This window comes from Adiantum capillus-veneris, chromosome 25 (assembly GCF_014529385.1).
Source record: "Adiantum capillus-veneris isolate H3 chromosome 25, ASM1452938v2, whole genome shotgun sequence".
In the NCBI taxonomy this organism is placed as follows: domain Eukaryota; kingdom Viridiplantae; phylum Streptophyta; class Polypodiopsida; order Polypodiales; family Pteridaceae; genus Adiantum; species Adiantum capillus-veneris.
Window position 1 is genome coordinate 126,446,972 of NC_140955.1, and position 24,283 is coordinate 126,471,254.

Below are 24,283 nucleotides of genomic sequence, written 5' to 3' on the forward strand. Positions count from 1 at the left end.
AGGCTATGGCGGTCTTAAGAAAAGAATCCAAGCATTGAGGTGAGCATTGTAAACTGTCTAATTAATTTAAACTAATCTAAGTTTTTGCTTATGTTAGTTATGCTTTCTTTGTAGAGATTCTATCTATCCAGATAAAGAAAACATAGATCCGAAGGCCAATGTAGGAAAGCAGTTAAAGCCATTGATAACTAGTGGTCTTGCAAAGGATATAATGCATGACAAAAAGTTTAAGGTTTTGCAATGGGATGTCGTTGACAGATTCATTTCAAAGAATGCAGTGCATGCCAAGCAAATACAGGGTACATTGGACTCCTAGCGTCAGTAAAAGAGGTTACTCATCTATTCAATGGTCTATCTCTTCCATGTTTGTGAAGAAGGGAATAAAGTCTAAGATTTTACCAACATCTGCAAGTGTTTGGAGGGAAAGACTCCAGCTCAATAATGAACAGACCGACTTCATTGGATGTCCATTTCATATTCAAGATATTTATAGCTCACAGGGAAGTACTGTCACTTATTATGAGTACAACAATATCTTCATGGACCTGACTTTGTTGCAAACTAGAATGGTAGAGTTCTACAATATCACATTCGAAGAGACGGGTGGCGTTCTACATTTTGTTTTGAAGCTAGATGAGTGTGAGATTCTTAAAGAGAAGAAGCTAGAGCGAGTTACAATCACTTTAATGTATAGGGCCCTTTCCAAATGTCCCACTGATGATCCTTCATACTTCAGTGTTCAATCAGAAAGAAACATATGGTGGCTTGGTGCATTTCACGTAATCCACTTATTTCCAATTTTGCAGCTCTAGCAAGCCCTCTATTGTACCTAAGTTTTAGATTTATTTTTCGTATTTCATAAGGATTAATCTTGCAGGTAAAGAAAGAAGACCATGAAATTTTATTTTGGGTGTTCCATCAAACCCCTATTCCGGATATCATTGATAGGCAAATGAATCTAGGAGAGGTACTGGTTGTAGATGGGAGAAGAAACTTTCAAGTTTAATGGCATCTTGCAGTGACCTCAAAACACTGAAGTGTATGTATAATTGTGCAATGGGTGCCATGGCAAAGTCTCCATGCTTGTATTGCATGGAGCCTGCAAAGGTGATGGACCCAAAGTGGTGGAGAAAGACTCCTACTCGTTTCAATCAAGACTCTAATTTCCGACCAGTCCTGGATATACCACTTGCTAATGTTTATATTTGTACAATGCATGGTCTTTTCCGAATTGTAGAGAAGTTGGTATATCTGTACATTGGTTTTGCTTAGAAAATCAAGAAGTCAGTTGAACGACAGGTCGCTCTAGAGGCTTTGGAACTAGTTTTGTCAGATATTGGTCTACATGCGAGCAATGTGAAAATCTAGAGGGACAAAAAAAAGGTCAACCAATGAGAAAGATGTACCCTACAAACCATCCATACGTGGGGTCAAGGCACACTATTTTGTATCTAAACCTCAAGGTATGAAAGATGTGAAGCTAACAAAGCAAGGGAGAGTATATCACTCTGCCTACATTAGCAAAGTTGAGTTTATGCACAAGAAAAAACTTTATTTAGCAGTGAAAGACCAAGAGTCAACAACTCGCAATGCAAAGGGTGATGTGTGGCATTCCATTGACACATTATTTCAAATGTGTGAGAATGATGATTGGTCGCAAGATAATCTCAGCAAGCTTAAAGAGAACCTTCAGCCTTCAAGACAGCATGGACTGACACTCAAATCACTCATTACATGGTAAATTCAAAGCACCTCAGATAGTCAAAGTACTAAGTTTGTGTTTAAATTTCTAAATAAATTTCTTGTTTTGCAACACATTATTTTTAATCATTTGCCATACTTCATCCAAAAGTATGGGAATCCAGGTATATGGAACACCCAGGGCTTGGAGAAGTCTCATTACATGGCTAGAAATGCCTACTTTAGACACACACAACATGGAGGCTCTCGAAATAAGGGCAAACAGTCTGAAGGATTTATTTCAGTGGTTTTATCGCAGAATCATTTGAAGATATTGAAGGGACCAAGAATGAAGAATATTCAGAAAAACATGGGTTTATTCAGAGAGATCAAAAAATCTCGTAAATGTATTGAGCTTTGTGTTCCTAAACTTCCTTTGCAAAGAGCACTAAGGCAAATTTGCGAGGAAGCATGTGCTGGTAGAGTGAGATGGAAGGTTGTTGCCTTGCTCTGTCTTCCAGAAGATTTTTTACTAGAGTACTTTAATGATATCACCATTGTTGTTGCTCATGCTCACCGGGTCACAATAATAGACAAGGACAGTGAGACGCTCAAGCGAGTACGTTGGAGATACGATAAGCTCCTCATCCCTAATGAGTTTATTGACCCTAAAATGAAGGATATATTGCTAATACCACCAGGCCACAGGAGCATGGGGTTAAGATTCATGAGGTTACTCGTGATGTGAACACCAGAGTGCCAGAGCTGAGCAAGAAGAAAGACGTTGTCTGGAAGCAGAGAAAGTAAAGTAGATAGAGACTATTGCTACTGATGAAGAGGCACAGAGGAGAAATTATGGGCTAGTTACCACATACTTAAATGAAAGAAACAACGATATTTTACATTCCATGAAAGAAGAACTGTTAGCAACCATTCCCCTTGTTGATGGTACTCGGCAATTAGCCCTAGATTTTGTTGATATTGGGATTTTAATAGATCCCAATGCACAAATTACAAACTCTATTGTTTATTTATACATAAATTAAGTGCCCTTCTCTTCTTTTAAGATCCTTTACTTTTATATTTGGTTACTAATTAAATCCTTGTTATTGATTGTAGCTTAATAAAGAGCCAACTCCCTCAACAAACCCATACTGAAATACATGTTTTAGATCCACAGTTGTTTGTGCCACTCCGAATAAAAAACACCCCTCATTGCACATTGGAGAGATGGTTTTTCCACTGTCCAATGCTTCGTGTCACAACTCTGGTGTTTCCATATGAATCAAATAATTATTGGAGCCTTGTATGCATTGAACTGGACAAAAAAGTGGTATGGACTATCAACTCCATACGATGAATACATTCAGAGATAAGACTGTGAATGTTGATATAACCTTGAGTGTTTATTTGGGCTATGGATGATGACCTCAATATTGTTAATAAAAAATAACTTTCATTGTTCATAGATGTGTAAAAAGATTACTTCATGTCTATGGAAGGCTTTGTGGAAATCAAGAACTCTACATGGTAACCTTTAAAGTTGTCGAAGTGCCTATTCAAACAGATCTAAATTCTTGTGGTTGGAGATGTCTTCTCCACGCAGAGTACATACTACAAAGGTTTTTTTCTTTGAATCCATTTATATCTAAGGTATTTCCGTGCTATGGTTTGGACCAACTTGGTGCTCTTATTAATTGAAGTATTGATCACAAGTTAACCTAATTTTGCAGAATGCTGTGGAAAATTATACCTTGGAATATTTACAAAGGTACCGCGCATCAATTATTCAACATCTACTATCTATTTCAACTCCTAGAGTTTTAGATGTAGAAGACAGTTTTGTCGACGAACATAAAATAACTTTAACAATGACCAATGATGAGGAAGTCATGCCAATTTCCACCACTGGAAACCAAATCCCTAAAATTGACCCAATATTAGAGGAACAAACACCGGTTTTCTTTGCAGTTGGAGCAACTGAAACGGAAGTTGGAGTTGATCAATGTGAAGTAGACCAAGCTCTTGAAAATGTTGACATAAAATGCTCTTCAGAGCCGAGGAATGCAACAGAGGGTCTAGCCCAAGTAGAGGAGAATAAGGGAGTGCCTATTATTGTGCACAGGATGAGGCACACGATCACTATGAGGGAGTCCAAGCTCCAGTAATTGATGATGTGAAGAGATCTTCAGAGCCGAGAGAAGATACAAAGTGTCTAGGTCATGTAGAGGAGGAGGCCAACATTGGAAATCAAAGCCAAGAACAGACAACAGAACAAGTTAACCTTTCGGCCATGGAAACACAAGAGTCATGTACTGCACAACCACAAGAGGTGGATACCTTTGGCAATGCAGAAGGGAACATCGACACTCAACAACAGAATTTCAACATTAGACATGACCAGTACGGACTCTTGTTTCAAGTAGATATGGTTGTTCCGGTAATATCCGCTGTACTTAAATAATATACTCTTTTTTGTTTCTAACTACTTATATGTAGGACACAATTATTGTAGAGACTGATTATTTTGGATCTCAATGGATTGTTGCTGCTACGTATGAGAGCCGTACAGTGGACCTACAGAGATCTCCAATTTACATAGTTTCCGCTTGGGAAATCTCAGAGTAGTAATTCGACCAGGCACAAAGGAATTTTTGAATTTTTTCATTCCACGGTTTAGGGTTGCTATCTGGTCTTCAGTGCGGCCCAAAACTTGAATCCCCTTGTTACCACAGTTTGTAATTTTGCTAAAATTCAGAGATCGGATTTTTATTTTGTGTATAGTCAAAGAAATTGTAATACCATTGTGTATAGTCAAAGAAATTGTAATACCATTGTGGGACATTTTCATCCAACTAAACCTGATGTACAACTTTTCTACAAGCCCTTTGAATAGATTAATATGCCTTATGAAGCCCTCAATACTTTGTTGATTGATTACACACCACATAAGGGTTTACTTAATCCACCCGGCACTACTATTTCCCCACCTTCATTTGAAGGGCATCTTCACGATTTTTACTTAGAGGACATTTTGGTCCCATACCTGCAAGGATTGTACTTAATCGCATTGAGCACATCGGAATTTGTACTTACAAATGTACTTAGTAATTCATGGTTTATACATTAAATTGATATTGTCTACCTGTCTATGTGTTTCGAATACTTAGAGAGAGAGAGAGAGAGAGAGAGAGCTCTTAATACACGATCAATAGCAGGCTCCCATATTTGTTGCAACTCTATTTAATCCACTTGTGCAACCCACAATTTGTACTTGGAAATACACTTCATAATGATTTTTTGTACCTGTTTTGAGAGAGAGAGAGAGAGAGAGAGAGAGAGAGAGAGAGAGAGAGAGAGATTTGTGAGCAAACACTTGATATTAAGATTAAAGTAGTCAAAAAAGTTACATTTCGTTGAAGCCATTCAAACTAGATTACATGGGCACGATTTGAATACGGCCAGAAAGATCTCCACACAGAAATGCTTCTCCCTTCGTTGCATTACTCTTCGTCCGCCGAGCAAGAAATAAAAGTTTGTGGAGTCAATGTCGGCAGTCTCCTCCATTATGTCATGTCGAAGTTGCAAAAGATTGCATTTCTGCCTTATTGTAATTACTATCATAAGCTTTAGGTCTTTGTCCACCACTTCGACGTCTATGACAGCATTGTTTGCCAAACTTGCTGCCTCCAAAAGTAGATTATTAGTGTCTATGTCACAAGCATATACTTGACAATGAAAGTGTCAAGAGCAATCTTGCAACATATGCCATCTATTTCTTTCACATACCACCCTCGATCAAAAAGCTTATCACACGAGAGGGAATCAAATGGTTTGCAGAGCAGCATAGTTTTAGCATCATGTACATTGCAAGTATGAAATAACAAAGAGACCAATAGGACAAAAATTTGTAAGTTTCACCAATTTAGTGGGTATAGAGTTTCGGAGAGACCTCTGAACATCCCTATAGAGCCTACTCCTCAATGCCTCACTCATTGTTGTGTCGAGAACGGGCCAATCCACAGAGTTCCAGTTGGTTGGTAGTGAAACCTTCACCAACAGTCCTCTCTAATTCCTTTGACTAAGTTGGTAGAAATGGTCATAGAAGAAAATACCCTCGTCTGCAAGGCTTTTGCTAGTTCTTCCCGCATACTGCAAGACCCCAATATGAGCATGGGCCACAGAGATGAGATTTATAATGCACTCTAGTGGCTCCCATTCCTCATATGAGGAAGGATAAATATTTGTGAATGTAAAAGAATTAAAAAAAAATACAAACATTTGTATAACCTAATTAATATCTATAATAAGAGAAGAAAAAAACAAATTCACATTTGAAATGTAAGATAACATTTATAGAGGAGTGCTAAATAATTAACTCACAGTTGCACCATGGATTATGCACCATGGAGACATCGCCGCCATTAGCAATCACATCAGAGTGACTGAAAACATGTTGAACCAAGACCTCTTTCACAGTCTTCTTACTAACCTCGACTTTGAAATCCAGAACTCTTGCTTTCCATGCAGAACGAAACATATTTGTTTCCTTCAAGCTTTTTCTCCTTCTTGACTGCATAAGAACCCGAGAACCTTTGCTTATCCTCTGCTCTTGCCACCTATTATCTGTAGTGAGAGAGTTTGAGATTGAGATAGTGCTTATGCCACTACATGGTCTTCTTGGCACACTAATGGTGAGGTTAGTGACAGTGTAGAGAAACCTCTAGAACTTATTCGGCAGGAAGAAGACAAGCCATAGCTATAATGGAGGGAGAATAAGTTTTGAAAGCCTTTCATAAAGGGAGTGGATATCTTTTAATAAAGGGAGAGAGTTAGCTATCAATCAATAGTCAGGTCTTAGCAACTTGATGGCTGCTGGCAGTGGGCCCTACTTTGTGAGACGAGGAAGTTACCTTACGAAAATGGGACAAATCTCAATATTCTAAAAAGTCTCTTTCATTTTTGTGATATTTTCCATGCATTTCTATGTTATGTAAGGTTGTTGCTCATTGGTTGCGCCTTCTTTTCTCTCACTTCAATAAGGCCATCCAAATGACCTCCAAAATTTCCTAGTGCACCTCTCGAACCCATATCCCTTCGACATCTTTGGTGAACCTGACGTGAAGTGAGTCGGGATGGGAGGTGCAGATGGAGAATTCAAAGCAGATGATGAAGCTTATGAAGACATTAACTTCCAAAGGATTTGATGAAAATATGGTAACTTGATATTTTTCGAAGATGCTTGAATTGGTCCAAGGATGTCTGCTTGATGTGGAAGCCATGAAGGCAAAAAAGCAAATTGATGATGCAGTGGAGATGGCACTTGATGCCGTATGGAGACAGTATGGAGTTTTTCAAGAGCAGGATCCAAAAGGTTTTCTTTCATGCTATGAAGTAGAGATGAAGAGTTGAGGAGTTCCACAATATCCAATGGTTGTAGCTTTTGATGAACTTGTAGGTTCCGAGTTTAGAGATCAAGTTCGGCAGCTAGCAGAAACATATCTCACACAGTGGGATTGTTTTGTTCATGGTTTCATTCATGAAAGCCCAAGGATTATGGACTTAGGAATGAAGCAAATTATTGGTAAGAGCCGGATTACTTTCAATAAAGGTAATGAAGATCAATTGCAGGTACTTAGCTATGATGAATTTTGGAAACAAGTTTGTGCAAGAAGTAAAGCGAAAGCAGATGCAGCCTTAGAAATAGTAGATTTAGTCTCGAATGATCATGTTTCAGACAATATAGCACAAGGGAATAATAAATTTGATACTAAAGCTAAGGTTGATGGTAATTTTTCAAAGATTGTTAAAATGGCAACTATGTCCATTAGTGGCTCCATTGAAGATGTAGATTGTGCTACAAGTGTTTCACAGACTAGTGACCTCTACATAGATTATTCTCAAGATATTCTAGATAAACCTTTACAGAGTATTCGTGGAGCTTTCGACACCATGGAAGCATGCAAGGCCAAACAGAACATGTTTGCTAAAGACAATAGCATAGATAAAGCTATGTGTATGGTAATAGATGAAATGCAAGAAATTGTGGAGATAACACATGATGTACATGAGAATACAAATGAGTTTATGCTTATTGCTGTCAGCATGTTCACAGGTGTTGGTGTCATAGAGTAAGAAGAGGATGCCATTATGATGACTTCTTAGCAAGGTCTGATGGAGATGGTCTTTACAATATGGAAGGGCTTTCTAATGTATGTACCTATTCAGAGGGGGTGCAAGAAAGAACCATTATAGGGTGTCAAGCAAACTATGGGTCACATAGATTCATATAAAGCAAAAGTTGATGAAGAAACATATGAAGATTACTTGGAGGATGAAGCCTTTAATGTGTCTAAAATTTTCAAAATGATTGAAACGCAGGATATCCAGGGAGTTCTTTCTTGTGTGCTATCTCATGAGTTATAGGATGAAGAAATTTCCAGTTCTTTGAGAGATGATGAAGATTCTCATGGCTTTACCATTCCAATGGGGGGTGTTTTGGATAAAGACTTACAGATTACAGTTGTTTTCCATGATTAAGCCGGAATCCCAAGTAAAAATGGCTCTGATGCTACAAGTCCAGATTGTTCCAAGGTTCTTTATGATGGCTATAAGGCCGCCATAGGGGGTGATAAAGCTAAATCATCATGGGTATTGCAAGGGATGCATAACTTTTTTTGTTTTGTTGGGCAATTTACCATATATGTTGGGTTTCGATGGTCTTTTCAATGATTCTTATGTCAGTGATGTTATGGATGCCAGTAAAAGGGAGTCGGTGCTCTTTAATGCTTGCTAGTAACGAGCTAAAATTGCCAAAATTTTATCATATGTGGATGTTGCACTATGCTTCATGTGAAGCTCTAGTGTATTGTGGGGCTCACAAGTGCTATGTACTCTCAATGGTATTTGATCCAAGAGATTCTAGGGATATTGAAAAGCAGGTTCAATACTGATGGGTACTATTGAGTACACATTGTGGTTGCTTGCTATTGGATCCCAGAATAGCATACCTGCACCAAAAATGTTTGTTGTTGATTGATGCACGCAATGTATGCTCATATGAATATTATACTGCTCCATTGTTTGGCCAATTCCTTCTTATTCCCTTTGATCCAGGAGGATATTATGCTAAATATGGCTTGGGGCAAAGCATTTCTATGCGCAATGACACAGGGGACTTATTGGGTTAAATTCTGCTGATTATATTTTCTTTTATCTAAATGGGCATGCTCCACCCATTAAGCCATAAATTGGGAAATTTTTCAAAGCATGCTTATAGTGAGTCAATGATTGGGTAAACCTATGTGTATGCTTTTTGTTCTGGATAACGGTTGACACATGTCAGAAAATGTGCAGGTTCAAAGGGGGTGGATGTCGTGATGCTCTGCATCCAAAGGAGAAAACTCAGAGAAGATACTGCTTCCTAGGTGCTATCAGCTTGAGACATATTTTGGTAGTTGTTGTTGAATTTGCATGCTAATAGAGTTGAGCTCGGCACTTTTTTTGTCAATATCATGCCAAATATGATGTGCAAGAGAGAGCAATAAGTGCTCTAGGAGACTCATGTCCAGAATGTCATCTCTTGTAGTGCATTGATAGTAGGGTATGTTGGTAGAGTTGTGCTCGTCACTACTTTGGTTGATAAGTAAACCTAATGTGATGGTCACCAATGGTTTGGCTGATAAGTATGTCCAATGTTGTGTTTTGGAATGCCTTGGCCGTTGGAGTCGAATGTCATGCTTTGGCAATGTCTTGATTGGTATGTATAACAAATGTTGTGGTTGGCGTTGCTTTGGGAGATATGTATGTCAAAGTGGTGCCCTTACGAAAGCACACAAGGTTCTTGAAGAGGTTTCAATAAAAAAACTTCATTTATTTGTAACACGTTGATTGTTGGATAAGCCCATTATGGATGTAGCAAGGAAGTTTTGGGTGGTTTTAACCGAATGCAAAGGGAAGGCCTTTGCAAAATTCTTTCGTCTAAGCTTGCTCCTTGAAGGTGAGCTGCTACAAATGGAGGCCCGGTGGCCCTGCTAAATACCAAAAGTATATACTACAATCAATGAAACACACAAATCTGCATACCTGGCAACCTTCCTAGCACATAATCCACGTTGTACACGATCGGAGAGAGACAACGCACGAGATAGAGTGAGAGACCACGTACAGGCGCACCTCCTAGAGCGGAGTGCTATGTCGACACGGCAAGAGAGAAGAGTGGAGAGGAGAGAAGAATAACGCAACATTGGGTACAATCTCCCCATGTGCAAAAGTGCACATTTTCCTCTTGCACGTATTTACTTATAGATTTCTTGAATGCTCAAAAATGAGTACAAAGTGGTCGGCCGGTCATAAATAGCCAAATCTCATAAAGAGCACTTAAATCATGAAATGTGCATAAATTCTTTTGCATAGTCCAATAATTGTTGATGCCTTTGTCACCTGTCAGCCACAATAAATAAAAAATTATCAATTCCATTACATATCTCTCCGTTAGAAGCAATTGTTCTCAGTTGCAAAAGATCCCGGGGAGTTCACTAAAGTATATGTAACATAGCACGTGCGTTCAACAAAAGGGATTTTAATTTCTTGTAAATTTACAGATTCATATGTACAAGACGGGTATAAGGGGTATTTAGAATCCATTTTGGTGAATGCAAGTGATATAACAAAACTTTACTTAATAAATGTCTCGGGCAAAAGATAAGAATTTGCAAACCAAACTTGTCAAAAAAAAGTGCTAAGTATGCTGTGTTAAAAATATCGCATAGTAAAAGAAAAATTCATGATACTAAACAACATTGCATATGCCTACCGTCATCCACATACTACTTATTCTAGTGTCTCATACAACTAAAATAAGTAGTATATGTCATACCCTGATGAAGCAGAATATCATTGGTCATACTCATCATGCAATAAATCAATTCTAATCAATCTCAACTTCAATTCCATAAATACAGTCGCGACAAAAAATCATTATATACCCATTCCAAATCCAAGTATTTGCCAACACATACCCGGGTAACAAAATCATACTAAGGACAGTGGTGGCCAACCACTGCAACATGATCCTATGATCAGTGTTGCTTAAATTGGCGAATCTACACTAATAAGATGTGCTGCTTAAATCGGCAATTTTACACTAATGCTACCTAAATTGGTGAATCTGCATTTGGTATTGATTAAAAAGCATGAATCTGTAGTTTAAGGTTGTGCTAGCTAAATTGGCAAATCTGCACGGACAATTGGTGTTGCTTAAATCGATAAATCTACACTAGGATGAGTATTTACACACTGCTTAAATCGACGAATCTATGTGCAAGTGACCAATGGCCTAGACAAGGCATAAGAAGAGAGAAAATTTTACTACCTGTTTGACACCACATTGGAGTAAGGTTGAGTAACAAAGTACTTACAAATTGTTGTTTATTAACTCCAACCACCTCGAGTCATGTGAGTAACTGCATAGCTCAATGTGAGATGATCGCAATCGCAATTCCCTCTAATATATGTATAGCCACAACGTTAGAAATTGTTGATTTGATAACGCAGAAGATAATACACGTAAGTAAAAGAGCCTTTCCTTATCAAAAAATGTGCGACATTAATGGTGTTTATCAAACATGTAATCAATTTCGGGGATCTTTATAAATACTTTGTTCTTGAAATATAAAAGAAAGTAGAGTGAGGATAGGACTTAATTGACCCGTTCTTTTCAAGTGTGCTTAGTCTTAATGGTACACATGCATTAAATCAAAATAAAGTTGGGCCATTTAGAAATATTTGAAGATACGAGCAATTAAAAATCTCTGCTTCTTGGGCCAGTTTGTACTTACGGGTGGCCTGTTTTTATATATATATGATAAAGATGAAGTGTTTGGAAATGAATTTATTGGTCAAAAAATAAAAGAACACCCATGAGTTTCACGAGTGAGAAGTGACAATTGCAGCTTAAGTCTTTTCTTCTTGTTGGATTTTGATTATATTGATGAAGCTGATCCATGTACAAACGGCAATCTACAACTCCAAGTGAGTTCAACATTTTCAAAGTTGCGTCACAACTTTGCTTTTTGAAATTAGAACTTGGCTTTCTCCAGGAGATGAGAAAATACACAGAGACACTAGAGAAGAAACGACATAGGGAGAGTAACTATATTTTGAAGTACAACTTCTTCACATACATTAAATTGAACATAAATACAACTTCTTTGCATACATGAAATTGAACATAAGTAACACGTGCACTGCATACAAATAAGTGCACATCCATGAGAATTTAACCTACATTAAACCTATACATACGAGCTTCTCATACCACTCCGACTTCCGTTTTGTTGTTAATGCGGTATGCCATATACTGCCACATCTTCTCTTGAGGAGTCTCGAATACAAAGATAGACCCCGCAATTTGGTTAGATCATTGACATCACAAATCGTCCAAAAGGCAAGGGAAAGAGAGAGAGAGAGAGAGAGAGAGAGAGAGAGAGAGAGAGAGAGAGAGAAATGAAATGAAATGTTATATTAACCGTCTTCAATAGGCCAAAATTATCCATGAGACTAAATTGATACAATCCTTTGGGATCTAAACCAATGCCTAGGTAAGTGAAAGATTGTTAAGACAAAAGCGTTGTCCAAGAAAGTATTGCATTGGTCACCGAAGAGCTTCCTCAATGTCCACCGCTGCAAGGAGTCGTAGTGGGAGGGGAAAGAGAGATGGCGAAATGAAATAAAATGTTATATTAACAGTTTTCAAAAGGCCAAAACTGCATATGAAGCCAAACTGATACAATCTGTGTGAATCTGATCCAATGCCTTGGTACAAATTAAAATCAAGTAAAATAAAAAAGGTTGTAAAAAAAGATCATCGTCAGCATCGTTTCAATGGCAGAGGATGCTCTGCTGCGGATATTGTCGCAGAAAGTATTGCATCAGTCTGGAAGAGCTTTGTCAATGTCCACTGCTATAGATTATCGTACTAGAAAGGGGGGGGCTACTGTAGAGAGAGAAAGAGAGAAAGGAAGAGGGGGGGGGGGGGAAATAGAGTCCATTGGCTAGTGGTCAGAGAGAGAGAGAGAGAGAGGGTATGAGAAGTAATTCATTGTGGAATGGCAATGTGGGTGGAACCCGCGGTCCATTTGCAGCATCAGGGCAAGTAAAAATCATATGTTGGATGTCAACAAAGGGGCCAGCATGGTCCTGCAACCAAATAGAGAGAGCACTTCTCCTTTCATCAAAAAAAAAATGAACAATGCCATGAGGCGTTTACCAAAATTAAGCTCATTAGCAGGTCCACATATCTTACTAGGTGGAAGGAATAGAAAGTCTGGAGAGAAACTTGCAACAATCTCTATTGAGTTGATGTTTTACAAGTATGGGTGAGTAAGACAAAAGCTTATTGATATTTCTATACTTCCTAGTATACACTCCTTAATCAACCTACTCCTGCCATAGGCTAAGGTAAGGGAGGCGAGTGGAAAATGCCAAAAAAAAAAAATTTGATACAGAGTACAAGAGCTTCTCCTGAAGCTAACAAATGTTTGGAATGGAAGCGGAAGCGCCATGTGCGAAGCCCTATGTACACTAAAGCAGGAGGCGGTTTATCCACTCAGACTGCTTAAGGTTCCGCTTAAATTGGCCATGCAACCGCCCCTATTTCGGATAGCTTCAAGAGTCAAGACCAAAAAAAAAGGCATAGGTCAGTCCAAAAGTTAAAAGCTAAATAAGACATGCAGAGGAGATAATTCTAAGAACCTTACTTGTCACATAGTCAAGAGGTGAATGTTATAATCCTGTCCGCGATCCCACTCCGACAAAGAGGGCATTCTGTACATGCTACTGCACATGGCTTGCATACTGGAGAACAATGAGGCAAATGGGTAGTTCAATATAGGATATGAAAACAGAACAGGAGCCATCCCGGTTGCATTTTATATGCAGGTGTCAGCATACTTACGGCAAAAATGTCTGCATGGAAGGAGAACCGCAGCTGTCGGCGCTTCAAAACAGACTTTACAAATATGACCATTACTCTCCTCATGATGCTGATCCAAGTTCGGGTACAGCCCCCGCTCTTTTTCCCTGTCCAGATCTCTGTTTCTTGCCTGCTTCAAACATTACACAAATGTCAACCCTAACTGTAATTTCAGCCCAAATAAAGTGGCACAAGGTTCTAAAAACTTCCAAAATACTTCAAAAGGGGGGACAACATTTCACAAAGCACCTTGATTCTTACCATCCTCAAGAATCATAATGACAAAATCATTGAAGTAATTCAAGTACCTCAGATCCTCAGTTCCCCACCTTCCAACAGAAATTTGAAGCAAGTACTCGCCTGAAATCTTTCATTTCGCTATCTATGCTAAGGAATCATCTATGGTCAGATGAGACAGATGCTATGGCGCAGTTTGGTGGGAGGTGCATTTTCCGACAATTCAAGAGCAACGATTGTGTGAGAGCCGTATTCGACATTGTGAGCATTTACTTGAAATCTGTATAAGACTTGTTAGTCTACTGCTTTTTGGTACTGTGGGTGTCGGGGGACGCTATCATGGCTTCTTGGCAACATGCCATCGTGGACATAGGAGTCATTGCACCACCACGCTTTCAGGGCGATGCATGAGAGGGCAACCCGATAGCCAGTGGATTGAGACCCAGCTAGGTGAAGCTAGTTGGGAGAATTCTGAGCTTGAGGAGAGGAGCCATGACTATACTTTACACAGATAAGAAGCTCGGTGGACCCAGGTATGGAATTGCGTTCAAAGCAAGTTTTTTGAGATCACTGGTCCTAGACACTTGATCTGGGGCTCACAAGCTTCAGAGACAGGACACCTAGCTGGTCTAGGAGCTGAGAACCTATGCAACCTTCCTGTCTTTAGAGAATTCTTCTGAGAACAGGGATGCTTGTCGGGAAGAGGGTTGGGCACCTGTTAGACGAAGGGTCACTGAGTATGAGCGCTGAGTTTGAGCAGTCCCTATCGAAGACTCGCTGATGGATGCATTGAGGGCTTTATCTCAGTAGAGCTGCCCTAGTGAGGAGGGCCTTGCTCGATTTTCCTTGAGACACTAAGAGCTTCTTGGTCCTGATTTGTGTACTGGTTTTGCATGTGATGGATACGGGTGTGATGTTCTGGAGTCTATCAAAAGGGATTGGAGGTTGTGGGCCTTCACAGCTGTGTCTTTAGCTCAGTTGCAGTGGGACCCTGGCAAGTGGTTGTCGTGAAATCCTTTTGCCTTTCTCAATCACTTTTGGGTTCCTTGTTTCCAGCACACTGTAGAGCTAGGACGAGTCATGACATATCTTGAAGGCTCGAGAAGAGGCCATCCTAGCAGCAGATTTTTGGACTCGCCTTTGGGCTACCCACCAGTCTCACAGGAATACTACTTTTCAGTGGTTGGCGGCACATTGAGGGATAGCGATGGGGGTCTGACTGGCTAGCATACAGAGACACCCTCTCAACTTGCTTGAGGTGTGGGCACTCCAAGGAGAACCAGAGACAATGTCTTTTAAACTGTCCACAAGCACAACAGATATGGTCACGGTCCTTTATGTGATAGCCTCCATTCTTCCCCTTCCCAATATGATTTTCCATCGCAGGCTGTAGTATGGTCAGCTAGCTCATGGCCAGCACTGGCTTATGAGACAAAGCAAGGCAGCCTATGGATCCCGCTTTAGGCCAGACGTCCTCAGCAATGCCCAGTGCCTGATCTCTCAGCTGCAGTTTGGACAGAAGAGAGACTACATATGACCAACAGTCTCGTCTATGATTTGTGTGGCAGGCACGCTGCTTCAAAGTCTTTGAGGGTAGAAGACCCAAGCCTCCCATAGTGACTGCATGCTTTCTGGCTGGATCTCACTCTATCAGGCACTGACAGGGCTGAGCGTCAGTGCCAAGCATTCATTTGGCCGGGACAGCCTAGACCTCTCTTTACGATGACGACAGTATCTACATGCCACCTATGTCGCCCTTCCCCCTGCCCATTTTGCGATTTAGCTGCTGTATAAGTGTTCTTGATCAGGGTAGAGTCTCCTTTTCGCTCAACGTCTCGACGGTCAACGTGGCACACACACCAAAATATTTCAACTGGGCCCAGCGAGCCCGATGTAAAAATATTGGAGATTGTGCAGCACCACGCCGATGAGATGGTAACAGATGGCCACAGAACTTTGTAAGGGCAAAGAATGCACCCTACTCCCCACCCTTGCAAAGTTTCGTGGCCATCGCTCACCGTCTCAACAGTCAACGGCGGCACAAACACCAAATTTTTGCCACTCGGCCCCCTGACGAGCCCAATGGCAAAAAATTGACAATTGTGCAATGCCACACGGACGAGAGGGCAATGGATGGCTGAAAACTGTGCAGGGGTGGGGAATGCACCCTACTCCTCGCCCCTACAAAGTTCTGCTGCCATCGCTCACCATCTCAACGTTCAGTGGTGGAAGAGACGCCAAAGTTTTGCCATTGGGCCCCCAACGAGCCCAATGGCAAAAAATTGGCGATGGTGCAGCAACCAATGCGAGCCATCTCCAGATTTTAATATAAGATACACACCCACTTTTTGTATATGTACCTCTCATGTTCTTGATATCCACCTTTTACAACTCTATTAGTGTTTCTGTTTAGTTAGTTTCTTTCTTTTTATCCAGACCTTGTATTAGATTCACCATGATATGACTCTTTGGTCTCATATGTTAATATGGCCTTTAGAAGACAGTAATATAACATTTGGTTTCATTTCATCTCTAAACTGAGTACCTTGCCCATCATGAGTCACCCATCATGATTCATATTGAACACAAGTATATCTGCTTTCTAGATTGCTTCATCCTACCTTCCAATAATGGAGGACATAACACAAGGAATTACAGCATGCTTGGTGCTTTTATAAACACTGTGGCATGATAATCCTCATTCAAAATCATCAAAAGAAATGAGGAGTGTGACCTTAGCTTGACAAATCTTGGTTAAAGCCTCCATGTGAAGATTTTGAAGATCCTCCAAAGTAGAATAGTGCAGGCTATCCAAGTCATCCCCCTGAGTCAGTTCAAAATTACAAGTTAATGCAAACCCAAAACCTGCAAACAGTGAAACACAATTGGCTACATAGTCTACCGATTTGCGCTTTTTGAGTCTTAATCCAGTTAGCATTATATCATATCTTTTTCAAGAAAAATTGTGATACTTAAAATGCGTGCTCTTTACGAGTGCATCATAGATCACAGAGGCTTAGTGATGTTACTGCTCTGGTTGCGTGAAACAATTTCAGTAACCTTTCTATGACATAAGATTTAAGAAGCACCAACTGCAGGGAACTATTACCTGAAAAGAATACTTGCAACAAAGTACGGCTTTAACACCCATAACACCCCTTCATTGCCATACATGCAGACTTGATATACAGCCTCTTGGTGGATTCAAAAGTGTTTAGGATAGATTAGAACAGGGTCTCTTTTTGATAGTGACTCTTTTTGATAGAGACTCATATGCATTTGAGTCGGAGTACAGTCAAAATTTTAGTAAAAAGGCTCAGTGCAGGCAGACATTAGGGACCTTGCCACTCAACAATATGGCACTATTTTGACCATCAATGCATATATACCCACATAATTTTAGATGCATGATGTATTTTGTACAGACTCATTTGATCCTCTACCCCTAGAAGTAACATAAGCAAACATTTTATATATAAATTATACGAGAGCTTGAGACTTGCCTTCAGTCTAGAGACAGCACTTTGTAGCTCTGTTGTTTTGAGTTTCTCATTTTCAAGGCTCATCTGTAGCTCTTCAATCATTTTCTGCTGCTTGTCAGGTTCCTTTTCGATGGAGTTCTTTTTCTGCATCTTTTCTTGAGAATTGTCATGGAACCCATTACTATTCACAGTCTCATTACCAGAGTCTTTTTGAGAAGAATCATCGACTTCCATCTCTAAAGGTTCATCTGAGGTTCCCCTCTCTTTTTTTAACTTTGCCACTACAACCCACATTCCAGCTAGATCATTTTCCAAATTGGCTTCTCTTTGTTTTGCATCCTCAAGCTTCTTTCGCAAATCTGCTTCCACTTGTTCCTTTTCTGCAAGAGCTGCTTCTAGACCCACCTCTCTTTCTTTCCTGGCATGCAACTCTCTCTTCATATCTTCAGGATCAAGTTCCCATGAATCAAAGTCTGTGTACTCATTATCCAGATCAACGAAGACTCTTTCTCCATCATTTACTCGAAAAGTCTGACATCCTGAAGTTTGGCGATCAGAACGTGCATGGCCTTTGACATAGCTTCCATTGGTTACACAATTTATGCTGGATAGCCTTGAAAATGCAGCCTCTTGCATTGTCACCAAATCAGCGGCAAGCTGCGAATTCTGCAGGGAGAGCTTCTTGACCTCCTCAGCTAAGTTCTTCAGCTCAACGGCAGCAGCGGAGGCCAACTCCTTGGCATAAGATGCCTCTTCTGCTAGTTTTTGGCCCTGTATTTGCAGGCCTTCTTTTTCTTCAACCAGAATGTCCTTTTCTTGTTGAAGCTTCTCAATTTCTGATGCCTGGTCAGAAAGATTTCAAAAGTCATCTGTATAGTGATCAAATTACTAGTAGACTAGCTTTGCTGGCATATGAAATCGAACCTGTTTAAGAACTTGACCTTGCAAACTAGAAATTGAGATGGTGTCACGCAAGTTTCCCCTTAACCTGCTGCTTTCCAGGTCATCTAGCATATCAGCATCCATGTCATCTCCTGAAAAACTAATCTGATTAACTCTGGCTCCATTTGAATGTGAAGCATCCAAGTATCCATTCACCCTTTGTTGCAATCCCCGCCCTGGTACAAAGGACTTCTGCTGCATTGCTGCAATTGTGTCTTGCAATTCCTTTATCTCAGACATCTGCAATAATAGAGCACTGACTGTATAAGTAGATCTAGGGCTCATCAGAGTAGCAACCTACAAAAATCTAGTATGCCTAAGCATACCCTTGTTTGAAGTTGCTCTTGAAGAATCCTGTTATCAGCAGTCTTTAGCTGTAACAAATAAATGCAATATTAAATACAAAGATACAATTAGCTTCATTCTTAGAGGACTTGGTCTATTTTTTCTATTATTCCAGGTAACCTATGTTTTGGAATTGGGTGGCGCTTACCTCCAGCTCAAACTCTTTCTCATTGAGTTGCCCCATCAACTTTGACATTGTCTGAGATGTTAAAAAGGAGCAAACATTCTCTCTCTCTCTCTCTCTCTCTCTCTCTCTCTCTCTCTCTCTCTCTCTCTCTCTCTCTCTCGTAGCCTGCTGCACACCCCTCGCGCAGCCTGCTGCACCCCCCTCACGGAGCCTGCACCCCCCCTCATGCTGCGCATACACTCCCCCCCGCCTACTGTTGTGATTCACGCACACAATCCCCTCACGCTGCGCATCCTCCCTCTCCACCTGCTGCTGTGATAGCGCACACAAATTTCCTTTTTCCCCCACCCCCCGCCCACATGCTGCTGTGACAGCGCGCACAAATTCCCCCAAACCCCGCCCACCTATTGCTGTGACAGCGTGCCCGCAGATACATACATTCCCCCCCCCCCCCCCCCCCCCCTTTTTCTATTCAGCCCGCAGGTACATACACACGGCAAATTTCAAAATCCAGGAGGAATTCCCACAAGACTTTTCAGTCTCGGCTTTTCCGGATTTTCCGAATTTTTGCATTCTCAAAATCCTGTAATTTCAGTCCTGCAGGGATTTATTTGCAAGGAATTTGGAAACTGCAGAACTCACAGATATTGCAAATTGACACGTACAGAAAGCAAATATATGCCATGTAGGCTGAATGTGGAAACACATGCATGCATAATGCGGTGCGTATAGGTTGCTCTCTCCTTTCTTTTAGAAAGTGAAACAAATAAGGCAAGACAGATGGCGGCACACTACATGGTCACAAGCAAGAGGATGACAGCCATTGAAAAGGAGTTGAAAGAATGCAAAGCCCACATGGATGAGTGGAAGAAAGAGAAGAATTTAATTCTTGAATGGAAAAAGAGGGAGGAACAGGCGAGGGAACTAGAACGCAAGGATTCCAGGATGAAATTCAAGCTTTAAAAAGTAGCATCTCAGCCCTTCAGAAGGAACTCGACGAAACCAAAGAGGGAAGACGCCTTGAAGATGGAGAAATTCAGCCATCAATGATTGACGAGCTGAATAGTATATGAGCACAAGTCAAACAAATAAAGGAGGAAGGAGAAATGAAGACCTCGTGGGTGGAGGTTCTCTCCAAAACGCAAAAGAAAATGGATGAGGCTGAAAAATGGATTGAAGTTGTCAAGAAGGGAAAAGGCAAGGAAATTCCGACTACACCCGACATCATCAACAAAACACTAGAAGAGGAACAACGAAGAAGGGTACGCGCTCTACACGTGAGAGTGACCGGCCTAAAAGATTCAGATAAGGTGGACCAAGAGGTGAAGAGCCTCATGTCCATGATGGGGGTGGAGAGGCCCTCGCACACACAAGCTTGAAGAGTGGGCAAGAAGAGTGAAGGTAATGGGGAGAGTTCAAAAGAACGGGCTCTTATTTTGCGCTTTCCCTCCATGGAAGAAAAGAAAGACTTTTTAAAGAAGAGGCCAACCCTCAAGAAAACAGGTATCTTTTTAGGAGATGATCTTACGCTCTCACAGCTTGCACATATGAGAGAGGTCATGCCAGAGATTATAGCAGCAAGGGAGAAGGGAAAGTTAGCTTTCTACAAAAATGGACGAGTAGTGATTACAGAGCACCGCTCTACATGACGGTGCGAGACCTATGGGACCACTCTCAGGATGGCGGTTTGGAACTGTAATGATTCGTATAGACTTGATGTGGGGGCCTTTGAGGACAGCTTCAGAGACAGAGACATTGTTTTCTACTCAGAGACTCATCAGGCTCCAAGACAGTTGATGCCGCATATATCAGGATACAGATGGGAGACAGCTTGCAGGACATGCACGAGAACTACGCATGGGACTAGAGGATCAAGAGGTGTAGCAGTTCTTCTCAGAGAGGAGCTCCAACCACTACTGCACATAGTTCGGAGAGATCATCAGGCCAGATACTTGTGGGTGAGGCTGAGGGCAAAGACTAGACGTTTCTTGTACATCGCCATATGCTATTTTCCTCCCAGCACTTCAGTATATGCTTCACCCTGTACTTGATGATGATATCTGGGAGTTCTCCAGAGTGGAGACATCATACTCCTGGGGGGTTTCAATGCCCGTACAGGCAGCTCACAGACAGTCTTCTATGACACATCGGAGGAGATGCTTAGAGAGCTAGAGCCAGAGGAGATGGGACTTGAGAGATGCTCACACGACAGAGAGCATACAGAGTATGGGAGATACCTGAGAGAGATGACGACTACTCACAATTTAGCCATACTGAATGGCTTAACGACTTTCCCATTGTCTACAGGTTTTACTTGTTTTCCACACAGACATGGGTCAAGCACTGTAGACTATGTTCTGACACATCCAAGCTTTATCTCTCACATTCAGGATTTCACAGTGGAGCCCATGCCTATTGGGATAGCAGTAGATCATGCACTTTTAACATTATCAGTCTCCTTTGAGTACAATACATCTCAGGCCTCACGAGGTGATAGACATCCACGCTATACTTTTACACCAGAGACTGACTCAGTCTATGTAGAGGAGATACGTAGGCTTTTATGCACATCAAAGCCAATATACACAGTGGAGGAGATCACATCTATGCTGACAGTGACATTACATGGGGCAGCGACAGAGGCATACCCACACACTCAGCATAAGCAGAGACGTCGTTCTAGGCACATGCCTCAGAACAGCTGGTATGATGAGGAGTGTCAACAGAGGAGAGCTCAGATACAAGGGGAGCTTACATTGGGCGTGATCACCTATAGACAGTCTCGCATTGCTACACGACGACTAGTGCGACGGAAGAAGCGAGCTTTCTTGGTCCAGATGGAGCAAGATTTATATCAGCTCTTCCTTAGTAGAGATTAAGGAGAGGCTTGGCGTCTATTCCATGAGAAGTCTCCCCCACCAGTGATTACTTCTACAAAGATATGGGGGCAGTATGCAGCATCTTTATACACTGTACCTGGACAACCACCACTACCAGACCCACCACAGCCATGTCCGGCTACGAGCACCTTCTTTACCACTGAGATGGTAAAGGAGGCCATTGACATGATGTAGACCAGACGGGCACAGGATCATGAGGGTTTGGTAGCAGAGCACATTATACATGCTGGGGATTTGTTGACAGAGATGCTTGCACGGCTTTTCAACCGTGTCATGTGTGAGGGCTTCCCTGAGTCTTGGAGATTATCTACTATTGTACCTATCTTCAAGACAGGAGACCCCACAGTGCCGGGGAATTACCGTACTATCATGGTAGGACACACATTGGCATGGTTATATGCATCCATCCTCGAGCATAGACTGAGCAGTTGGGCAGAGATTATGGGCATACGGGCACCTGGGCAGGCTGGTTTCAGAAGGGGTTTCTCCACACTAGATCATGTCTTTACACTCAGAGCTATCATTGAGGAGGGTCGAGCACATGGTAGACGGATATATTGCAGCTTTGTGGATTTCCGCAAAGCTTTTGACACAGTACCGAGGGCCAGATTGATGCACCGACTTATGGAATTGGGGGTACCCACAGAGCTGATGTGGGGGATTATGGCATTGTACAGTTCAGTGATGGGTCATGTACGCACATCAAAGGGGATATCTGACATAATTCACTCCACTATCGGAGTGAAACAGGGATGCCCACTGTCCTCTACTTTATTTGGCATGTATGTTGATGGGGTCTCTGATTATATTGACAGAGGAGGAGATAGAGGTGCTCAGCTTGCAGGGACATGGATCCCTCTTTTATTGTATGCTGACGATATCGTGTTGTTATCAGAATCGCCAGAGGGTATGCAGAGACATTTGGACCCATTGCATAGTTTTGCAGAGGATAGTGGATTGTCTGTCAACCTTGGTAAAACCAAGGTCATGGTATTTAATACCACGCCACAGTGGGTTAGGAGATCAGCACCTACTTTCACATATGGGCAGGACAGTATGGAGTACACTGATGCATACACATATCTTGGGGTGGTCTTTAGTGGACCGAGGTTCACACTGAAAGTGGCAGCAGACACTAGATTGACTCGTGCCTATGCAGCCCTAGGTGGTTTAGAGAGGATTTGTTCGCAGGTTCAGTTCCAGGAACCTCGAACAAAGCTCTGGCTCTTTGATACTTTGGTCGCTTCATTTATGCACTACGGGGCTCATGTTTGGGGACCGTCTATTGACAGTGCTGGATGGAGTAATATGGAGAGACCCCTGATATCTATGATTTCTAGGCTAATTAGAGCCAAGGCCTCAGTCGCACATGACATCATACGAGCGGAGCTGGCTGCCCCACCTATGGAGGTTGAGGCACTCACCAGATCAGTATCATTTGTACACAGCTTATGGGACACCACCAGCGACAGGTATGCCAGGCTTGCTCTTGAGTCATCCAGACAGCTTGCATTACAGGGAGATACATCATGTTGGTATGCACAAATGAGCTCATGGTTTCAGAGGCATGGTTTCAGCATGGACAGGCTGCCCCCTTTCCAGTATTCTCTTGATGCACCATCCTTGGCTCTTACACAGATGGAGACTACTAGACTCATCCGGCAGGATCTTATCCAGCTTGATAGCAAGAGGACATGGATAGAGCCATCACGGGAGTTGGGTACGAAGAGGATTTTCTATAGAGAGCATCTTCTTCAACTCACGACAGACGGATTTGTCACACGGCCCAGTTACATGGACATACATCTATCTCATGGTTACGATGTGCTATAGGCCAGATTCGCACATCTTCACACCAGCTTGGGATTGAGACAGGTAGATTCAAAGGCATACCAACAGACAGTAGGATATGTCAGTTATGCCATGCAGAGCCAGAGACAGAGTTTCACTACATATGTCGTTGCACAGTCTACTATGAGATACGGGGACGCTTTCATTGTCTTTTCAGAGATGGTTTTGACTCATTAGATAGTCATGAAATATCATGATCAAAGATGTCTCGGATTATTCCTACTTGACATTCAGAGACATAGAGACGCTCTATTGAATGGGCAAAGACACTCCCAGAGACGTATCTCAGATTTCTTCAGTCTAAGTACCACAGAGGCAGAGGGGACACCACCACCACAGAGCTCGATTCCCACCCATACACACACCAACGGTACTCTCATTGATCGAGCTATAGAGTTAGGGAGATCGAGACGACCGCGACTGAGGAGGGGAGCCACGCAACACCGGCGGAGATTGCGGCAAAGGATCCACAGGATTCTAGCACGACACCCAAAGTGTCGATCAGGATAGGCTTCATGCTACTGCTATATTGTATCATGGTGACACTTATCCCCACTTTGTACCTTTATGGCATGATACCATTGCTCAGCCTACCAGCCACCCATAGGAGTCGGTAGCACTCATATCAGTTTTTTTTTTTTTTTTTTCTAGTTTTCTTTGTTTTGTACCCAGACTTGGTACTAGACTCATCATTGTAATCAGTTGGTCTCATAGGTCATTTTGGCCTTTTGTAGACGTTAATATA

General features: G+C 41.6%; 1 protein-coding gene across 2 annotated transcripts in view; it reads right to left on the bottom strand.

Annotated features, from left to right (window-relative positions):
* Positions 1 to 12,995: 12,995 nt before the first annotated feature.
* LOC147425615 (kinesin-like protein KIN-7E, chloroplastic) overlaps positions 12,996 to 24,283 on the bottom strand; it is a 40,211-nt gene continuing 28,923 nt past the window's right edge. The window contains exons 20-27 of one of the 2 annotated variants that reach the window (XM_086500244.1): positions 18,809 to 18,859; positions 18,642 to 18,689; positions 18,298 to 18,555; positions 17,395 to 18,216; positions 16,626 to 16,715; positions 13,637 to 13,787; positions 13,440 to 13,536; positions 12,996 to 13,345 (exon numbers count right to left, since the gene is read on the bottom strand). In XM_086500244.1, the coding sequence (XP_086356370.1) occupies positions 13,451 to 13,536; positions 13,637 to 13,787; positions 16,626 to 16,715; positions 17,395 to 18,216; positions 18,298 to 18,555; positions 18,642 to 18,689; positions 18,809 to 18,859 (1,506 nt within the window). In that variant the 3' untranslated portion in view covers positions 12,996 to 13,345; positions 13,440 to 13,450. The remainder of the gene's footprint in view (positions 13,346 to 13,439; positions 13,537 to 13,636; positions 13,788 to 16,625; positions 16,716 to 17,394; positions 18,217 to 18,297; positions 18,556 to 18,641; positions 18,690 to 18,808; positions 18,860 to 24,283) is intronic. The other variant, XM_086500245.1, reaches the window with a different exon arrangement.